The sequence below is a fragment of the Gadus morhua genome, chromosome 11, assembly GCF_902167405.1.
Source record: "Gadus morhua chromosome 11, gadMor3.0, whole genome shotgun sequence".
NCBI classification, from domain to species: Eukaryota; Metazoa; Chordata; class Actinopteri; order Gadiformes; family Gadidae; genus Gadus; species Gadus morhua.
In genome coordinates, this window is record NC_044058.1 from 27,246,322 (window position 1) to 27,255,071 (window position 8,750).

The window sequence follows — 8,750 nt, forward strand, 5'->3', positions numbered from 1 at the left end:
CACGCACTCCTGAACACACACACACACACACACACACTCTTGAACACAAACACACACACACACTCCTGAAGACACACACACACACACACACTCCTGAACACACCCACACACACACTCCTGAACACACACACACACACACACAAACACACATTCCAGAGGGGGCCTGGAGGGGCTGGATACAGGAAGTGGTCAGATTTACCCGAGCCCGTGTCAGAACTGTGATTTATCCGCCAGGTCCAGCAGCAACAGATGTGGCCCGCAAATAAAACGTCTAAAAGAGGAAGGAAGATAAAAGACAACATTCACTCCTTTGTGAGCGTCCCCTCGACCCACCAGCGTTCTGCGCACGCTCTCACCCACGGCCCACTTAGAATAAGACTGTTTATTCTGGATAAACATGGCACGGTTTACAGTTTCATTCCCCACCACCCCCCCCCCCCCTTCTGCCTGACCTGGTCCATGTCTAAGATAAGTCGTTATTTACATTCAAATGGAAACACGCAACTCCAATGATCAACAGACCCTTATTCATACGGTCAAACTTTAGAGGCATCGCTGAACAGCGTCACGGCCCTTAGCCACCCCGTCCCCGGTCTCAGATCCCCCTCACCGGGGTTTGTTCCTTCAGGGGGAATCGAACCGGCCACCCTGTTCCTGGCTCTATAGGGGGTAGGGTCCCCACAGCTGTGGACCAGCAGCTCAGCCTGCAGCTGCAGAGCGTCGAGCCTGCCCTGTTGTCTGTCGGCCTGCGGCGCGGGCCTTGGTCTCCGTGGCGTCCCGGCTTCACGCCTGTCTGCCCCCCCGTCCCCCGTCCCCCCCCCCCTGCCCCCGTCCCCCAAGCCCAGGCTCAAGGTCCACAGTGAATGATATTCAAGGACAGTTGTTCCAGCCTGTGCACGCTGGCCCCGTCACACAGAGTCACGTGACGCGGGCTGCACTGCTGAGGCCCCGGCTCCGGGTGGCTGCTCGCCATTTCCCCGACTTGTATGTGTGTGTATGTGGGTGTGGGTGTGTGTGTGTGTGTGTGTGTGTGTGTGTGTGTGTGTGTGTGTGTGTGTGTGTGAGAGTGCCTGTGTGTGTGTGTGTGTGTGTGCGTGAGGGTATGTGAGTGTGTGTGTGTGTCTGTGTGTGTGTGTGTGTGTGTGTGTGTGTGTGTGTGAGGGTATGTGAGTGTGTGTGTGTGTGTGTGTGCGTGCGTGCGAGCGAGTGAGTGAGTAAGAGAGTGTAAGGTTGTGTGTGTGTGTGTGTGTGTGTGTGTGTGTGTGTGTGTGTGTGTGTGTGTGTGTGTGTGTGTGTGTGCGTGTGTGTGTGTCTGGGACTAGCACACACTATGTTTTTATACCGTCAATAACGTTTGAGTTATTTCGTTTTAATTGTGCGGTTTTGCCAAGGAGCACACTTTCGAAACACGGTGTGATTCAGTCGACCGATGAGCCAACATCTACTGAAACATTCATCTCATTAAAAGATAACGGAAATTCCCAAAATGCAAGCGAAAGATGGAAGGGAGCACTGTAGTGTATATGTTGCCACATAAGGCATATATGAACTTGTTCGGACTAGAAGCACAATGCTCTTTATCACTGGACTGCAGTCCAGTAAATTACACTCAGACGGCCCTTAGATGGGGAGCTCTTGGGATGATCAGTGAACAGGAACACGTTGATCTTCTCCGTGACGAAGGCCCTGGGGACACCAGGGCTTCCTGTGGCCGACACTGAAGAACACAGCCTGGCCCTGTTTGCGGACGGGGTGGCGGGGGGGGTGTGTGATGTGGCGAACCATGCTGGGTCGCGCCCGGTCTGGCTCAGACCACGGCGGCCCTGTGTGGACGGGGCCAGATGGGGAGGCTGTTCCTCCTCCTCACACCACAGCTGTCCTAAGACCCAGTGGTCAGCAGAAAACAGCCCGCGGAGAACAGGAAGTCAGGCGTTTATTAATACAAAAGAAGAGCAGAAAGGTAGAAGTTGGAATAGCAGAGAGCTGACCTACAGAATTATATTTTTATTTCCGTTTTTTGTTTGGTTTCGTTTTCTTTTGGGTATTTATATATTTTACGTTTTTTTTGTCAATGGGCTCGAAATAAGAGTCTCAAATTAACTTCTAAAATCTATGGCCAGACACAGAGCCTTTATATACATGCATATATTTATATATATATATACAGTGTATACAAATGTAATAAGAGCAGTGCAAGTGTGTGAGTGAGTGTTTGAGTGAGTGACAGTGAGCAGTGTGAGTGTGATAGAGTGTTGTTCTTGTAACACAGTATCACCCAACCTCCGCTCACCTTATGCCCTCTCTGCTTGTTGTTTTTGTCCCCTCCTCCACCCCCCCACCCCCCAGTAGCCCACCACGACCCAGAGAACACCTTCAACTGCAGCTTCATCGAGCCCCCGTCGGCCGGCGGAGACCAGGAGCCACCCCCCTCCTCCTGGTCCTCCCAGGAGTCCTTCTCCTCCTTCGGGAGCGGAGACGAGAGCCCGGTCTACTGCGTGCCTCATGAAGGTACGACCTGAGCGGGGAACCTTCTGGGAGAACCATTGACCCCCTGGAAGGGGACCATCTGATAGGGAACCAAGGAACCCATCTGGAAGAACCATAGACCCCCTGGGAGAGAACCATCTGATAGGGAACCAAGGAACCCATCTGGAAGAACCATAGACCCCCTGGGAGAGAACCATCTGATAGGAGAACCGTAGACCCCTCTCGAGGGGAACCATAGAACCCATCTGGAGGGGAACCATGGAACCTAGAAGGGAACAGTGGAACCATCTGGAAGGGAACCATGGGAAGAGACCATAATATGGCACTGTATTCCCATTCCCCATCTTTACCAGCATCTTCCGTCTAGGACTAATCCCTTTGTATCTAAAAATAGTATTACATTATCTTAGTGACTCCCAGAGGGGAATTGTGGCGGTCACAGCAGAAAGTACCGGACAGTAGTAGAAAGGAATGAGTAAGAACTAAAATAGATGTTCAGAAACTTGTACATGGTCTTCTTTCTTGACTCTCCAAACTTTATCGTCAGGGAAAACGTAGCGTAGCTCGACCTTAGCTGCTCCTGGTGTGTCAGCATGGAGAGGAAACGGTTAGCTCACGTCAGCACAGCTCAACACATCCCTACTGTGACGCATGCTGGAAGCTCTTGGGGAACATTGTCGGAGAATGACGCAGCAGTTTCTGAAGTTTTCACCAAATTGATTTGTTGTTTTGATCGCAGGATGAATGATTTCGCGGCGTGGCCAAATACATTTGCCTTGAGTATTTGGCTTGGCACATGGTGAACAAAAAACATTGACATTAATGTCTTACAATAGTAGAAGCATGAACATACTGGCATAATCAATTAATTAGAATATCTTTTGCTGTCCAAGCAGATAGAGGTGCACGTTTTTTGTTTTTAAAGTCAACTCCAGACGCAATCGACCAGATTACCCAACGAGGTCGATGCCTAACTGCTGCGTGTAGCAATCCATCAATCTGTTGAATCGTTGAACACTGGAAACATTCATTTATTTGTTATGTTCCACCTATCCACCGAGAGCCACAGTGGTGTAATGAGACTGCGTATCTCTATGTTTTATGAGGGTTATCCTTAGGAGGCTCACCGTGTCGTTCATCCACAGAATCCGTGAACGAGGGCAAGGAGAAGCCCGGGGTCCCGGCCAGCCCGGACGACGCGGGGGAGTACACGTCCCTGAAGGAGACGGGCCTCTCCAAGCCTGAGGGCAGCGAGCAGCCCCTGCTCAAGTCCTCCGACAGCGAGGGCTCCACCAGTGGCTCCGAGTCCGCCGTGGGAGCGCTGTACGCCCGCATCGCGCGGCTCTCCAAGACCTCCAAGGAGGACGACGGCGGCGGCGGCGGGGCCAAGGACGGGGACGCCACTCCGGTCCCCGAGGCCAAGCGCAACGGCAAGCCCCCGCCCTCCCCTGGCAAACCCAAGCCCCGCCCACCGGACCCCTCCACCAAACCCAAGGTGTCCTGGATCCATGGAAACACTACGGGGTCTCCCCAGCCGGAGCCGCAGGGGCAGCCGCAGCCCCCACACCAGGCGGGGGCGAAGGCCCTCGCGGTGCCCCGGGAGAAGAAGAGAAGCTCCAGCGACGGTTCGGCCAAGAGCGAAGAGCGCCAGAAGATGAAGGATCTGGCCAAGGAGAAGAGCCGCGAGCAGCAGCAGCAGAAGACCCAGGAGCCGAGGGAGGCCGACGCCGCGTCCCCCCCCGGCCGGGCCAAGCCCCAGCGGGGGGGGGGCAGGTCAGGGGAGGAGTCCGGCAGCCCCACCCACATGGAGCACATCAACGGCGTGGTGCAGAACGCCCTCAAGAAGATCGGCGGCTTCCACCACGGCTCCTCGTCCGAGAGGAAGGAGCCCGCCACCAGGGAGCCGGTCAAGGAGCCCCCCCGGAGCCCCAAGGTCCTCCACCCCCACATGAACTCGGAGGCGGCCACGCTGCTGGCCGCCCAGCTCAAGGAGAAGACCCAGAGCATCAACAGGAACGAGGGCACCGGCCTGACCAAGACCAACGGCCTCAGCGCCACGCCCAAGGCGTACCGCGAGAAGCCCACGCCCCCGCAGAAGGCCAAGCGCACCTCGTCCAGCGGCGCCGGGCAGCAGGGGGCCGCCAAGCCCCTCCTCCTCCCCAGCCTCCAGAAGCCGGCGGCCCCCCGGTCAGTCACCCCTGACCCGGGGCCCCCCGAAGCTAAGAGCCCGGATAAGCAGGACTTGAACGGCTCGAAGGCTGCGGAGCCGGCGTCGGAGCCTCCGACGCCCAAGAAGACCCCCATGAAGAAGCCGCCCCGGAAGAAGGGCAAGGAGGCCACCTTGGAGACGTCCGAGGTGAAGCCCCCCCAACCAAAGACTGCCATCATGCCCCCGCAGATCGTGAAGTGATCTTCTAGCGGACGGTCGACCAAGATTTGTAATATTTCTTTCTAAAGGACTGCACCAACTCAATGGTTGGAGTGGATGTATCCAGCCTACTGGTTGGAGTGGACTTAAACAGCCTACTGTTGGAGTGGATTAAACCAGCCTACTGGTTGGAGTTGACTATACCAGCGTAATAGTTGGAGTGGACTATACCATCATAATGGTTGGAGTGGAATATACCAGCATAATGGTTGAAATACAACCATTGTCGACTAAGGATTAGTCGTTTAAGTGAGTGTAGAAAGCAAGACAATCTTCCCACCGTGGCTTCAACCGTGTCTTTGTGGTGAGTTGTACCATAACGGCATCTATAACATTATTATTACATCCTCTTTTATATTACTACAATATATGAACCTCCCACCATGACCTATGGCCTTACTGGACCAAGCTGGACACAGCTGTCAGAACTTCAACAAGCTGAAGGTTGTGGAATACACACATCATCCTCCATTCATCTCTGCAATGTTTCCACCACTACATTCTCCAAACACTTTACCTGAATGGTGTATTATTACAAAACAGCAGTTAAGCTTTTAACTATGCACTCCACCGAGGTACTTAAACTATTTAGGAAATACATTGAATGAGTTGATCAGAACTCTGCTGTTCCAATAGACCCCAAAGTATAGCACAGAACAATGTGGAAGGCAAGCATAAGTTTCCTTTTAGATTATTTTCAGTTTAAGCTATCCGTTCTGAAAAAGAACAAATTCAGTCGTGTTTGTTAAAATTATAAATGTTGCGCTGAAGACCAAATTGCGCTATTTACCAAAAAATATGAGTTAGCGCCAAAATGACTCTACCATGGCTAGCAGTGTGTTGCTCTTCTCAGAGTTGTGTTTACTTTCCGTTTCTACATCGAGGCTTGTACCAAAGTTTTTCAGGAATCCAAAACAAACATGGCCGACTTCCTTGGAAAAATCTTTAGCTTATTCTACCAAATACTGGTATCTTTGTGGACAGAAAACACTAAAGCTAGCACCAAATTGAAGGGGAATATGCTGTCCTTTTCTGCAGTCACTTGAACCACTATACTGTTAGCATGGACCCACAGTGGATTTATCCTACGTCCTTCCTGGTATGCCACACTTAAGAGCACTTTACACGGGTTTACATTACATCAGAAGCATATCGATATCCAAGAACCCTTTGAGGAATTTGACTTTCTGCAGACAACACAGCGAACCAGGCCTTTTTAGACGGGACGCGATGGACCACCGAAACGCTATAATCTCTGTCCTTCACCCATTTGGTAAACGTCAGCAAATTAGGGGGCATTTAGTTATCTGGTCTTTGAAACACATGCTTAAGGTCTCCATCTGGATCTCTTCCGCTGTGGTAAAACTGGACAACAGGCCAGCCAAATACCACCGGGATCATTCCCTCATCCAGCAGGGAGATCGTCTTGACCGATCAGCTCATTGAGTTAAGCAGCGATATGGGAAAGTGATTTACTTGGATAGCATGTGGGGTAAAGAGGTGTGTGCATTGAGTTGCATGAAGCATTTCTTATCGGAGCGTATGAAGCGAAGTGGCTTTAGAGGTCAACTAGGAAACCTGAAGCTGAAAAATAAATGGAGGAAAAAAGCATGTTAGGGCTGTATTTGATGTAAACGTGTCTTTGTGTGATGAAGTATTAAAGAGAAGGAGGGCTTTATTTTAATCAGGATCTGTGCTGAAGTTAAAACATAAGCTATTTACATCAGCAGAACGTTGCACAACTCAAAAACTGTGGGGCCCCTGCTCAGCACACACAAGACAATCAGTTCATTACCGGCGGCCACTTACTAGCATACAGGACAACCAGTTCTCTACCGTGGGGCCCCTGGTTAGCATACGAGACAACCAGTTCCCTACCGTGGGGCCCCTGCTTATCATACATAAGACAACAGTACAATCACTCAAGGGGTCTTATGCTGAATATCTCTGATCATACGAATCCACCAGCTTGTGTTCAACATAATGTTTTTATAAAAGGTACCGCCATTCCCCAAGTCTTTGTTCCATTTGTGTTTATTTTGTTTTTTAATTGTTTTTTTATCCCTATTTTCACAATGTTTTCTAAGCTGTGCTTATATGACATTTGTTTGGTGTTCCTTTAGTTGTCGTTGTCTTTTTTTAAGATCTGTAGTATTACGTCAATTAACTGACTTTCACTTTCTGTTCGCTTCTGCACGTTGCAGATCTGTGGCTCTGAGTACTTGCAGGTACTGGCTGGGCTCTGTGGTTTATCTCTGTTGACGTTATGTTTGTGTAACACGTAACTGCATGACGCAGAGGGGAACCAGAGGGCCCTAAGGGCTGAACTGTAACCGTATCAATCCGTCCATCGTCTCAGGACGAGAAGTACATGTCTGTGTGGTTCTGCTCCACAAGTGATGCCCCAACATTCATTATGTGATCATCAAGTGGCCATTGTAACTGGTTCAAACATATCTTTTTTATATCTGACTGGCCCGTACCTGTTTCAACAGGAATGGATATTTTTTTAAGAAGGGCCTTAAAATGCTGCAAAATCATAACAAATGTACGGTAATATTCTTTATTTCTTTGGCGTTTTTTTGGTTTGCGTCCTTGATTTTCATGTGTGTATGTTGTTGTTCTTTTAAGTTGGTGTTTATTGATTTACATTCTTCGAAATAAAAAGCGATACATGTAGCTGTAATTCAACTGAAAAATAACTTCTAATCATTGAATGCCCTCTTTGTAGAAATCACCAGTTTAACATTCTGTAGCTTTCAGCAGCAAGCCGTCCCATCTCCAGTTTGGACAGAGTATATCCCCACTGTACATCGAAGAAAAGGTTTATACTCACTGTACAGTGTGGACAAAGTACACCCTTAGTGTACAGTGAAGACAGAGTACACCCTCAGTGTACAGTGAAGACAGAGTACATCCTCAGTGTACAGGGAGGACAGAGTGCTTTCAGTGACTTCATACACCGAAGTAGAGCTTCAGTCCATGGCCGACTGATTTGAGCCTTTCCTGTTACTCTGGGCTTGAAGTTTCTCAGGGCCGGGGCAAGAGAGGGGTAGAGAGAGAGAGGGAGAGAGGTAGAGAGAGAGGCAAAGAGAGAGGGAGGCAGAAGGAGAGAGAGTGAGAGAGGGGGAGAGAGAGGCAAAGAGAGAGAAAGAGGCAGAGGGAGAGAGAGGCAGAGAGGGTGAGGGAGAGAAAGAGAGAGAGATAGAGGGTGAGAGAGGCAGAGAGAGAGAGAAGCAGAGGGAGAAAGAGAGGCAGAGAAAGAGAGAGAGGCAGAGGGAGAGAGAGAGAGAGGGGGAGAGGGAGAGAGCGGGGGGGAGAGACAGAGAGAGAGGGACAGAGAGAGAGAGAGAGAGAGGAAGGGCCAGAGAGAGAGAGGGACAGAGAGAGAGAGAGAGGAAGAGGCAGAGAGGGAGAGGGACAGATGAAGGGGAGAGAGAGAGGGAGGGAGGGAGAGAGTGAGGGGAGTCCTACGGTGAAGGTATTTACCGCCGTCCGTCTCAGCCGCCCTTCAAAGCGCCCGGAGGAGACCGGGGGACCTGGTCCGGCCGCCCGGGGACACGGAACACAAGAGCTCCTTTCAGGGCAGGAGGACAGTGGGGACTCTTGTGCCGGGGCCCTCCGACTGCAGCCATCACGCGCCCGCTACGTCTGCCCTCTGGGGGCAGGGGGAGGTGGTGGGGGTGGTGCTGGAGGTGTGGTCGGGGGGTGACGGATGCGTCTGAGGATCTCAGTGTGGATGATCAGAGCAGGGGTGAAGGAATCGTTACTCAGGGAGTGTCCAGCGCAGCACTCGTTATTAACCGCAGCTATTAATCAACTCCTCGCTGATAGA

At 51.1% G+C, this 8,750-nt stretch overlaps 1 protein-coding gene across 2 annotated transcripts in view; it reads left to right on the forward strand.

The window, feature by feature from the left end:
* The window catches only part of scarf2 (scavenger receptor class F, member 2), a 20,367-nt gene extending 12,753 nt beyond the window's left edge, over positions 1-7,614 (forward strand). Inside the window, exons 10-11 of one of the 2 annotated variants that reach the window (XM_030371284.1) lie at positions 2,350-2,508; positions 3,633-7,614. In XM_030371284.1, coding sequence (XP_030227144.1) covers positions 2,350-2,508; positions 3,633-4,897 — 1,424 coding nt within the window. In that variant the 3' untranslated portion in view covers positions 4,898-7,614. Of the gene's footprint in view, positions 1-2,346; positions 2,509-3,632 lie in introns of both variants that reach the window. The other variant, XM_030371283.1, reaches the window with a different exon arrangement.
* Positions 7,615-8,750: the final 1,136 nt, after the last annotated feature.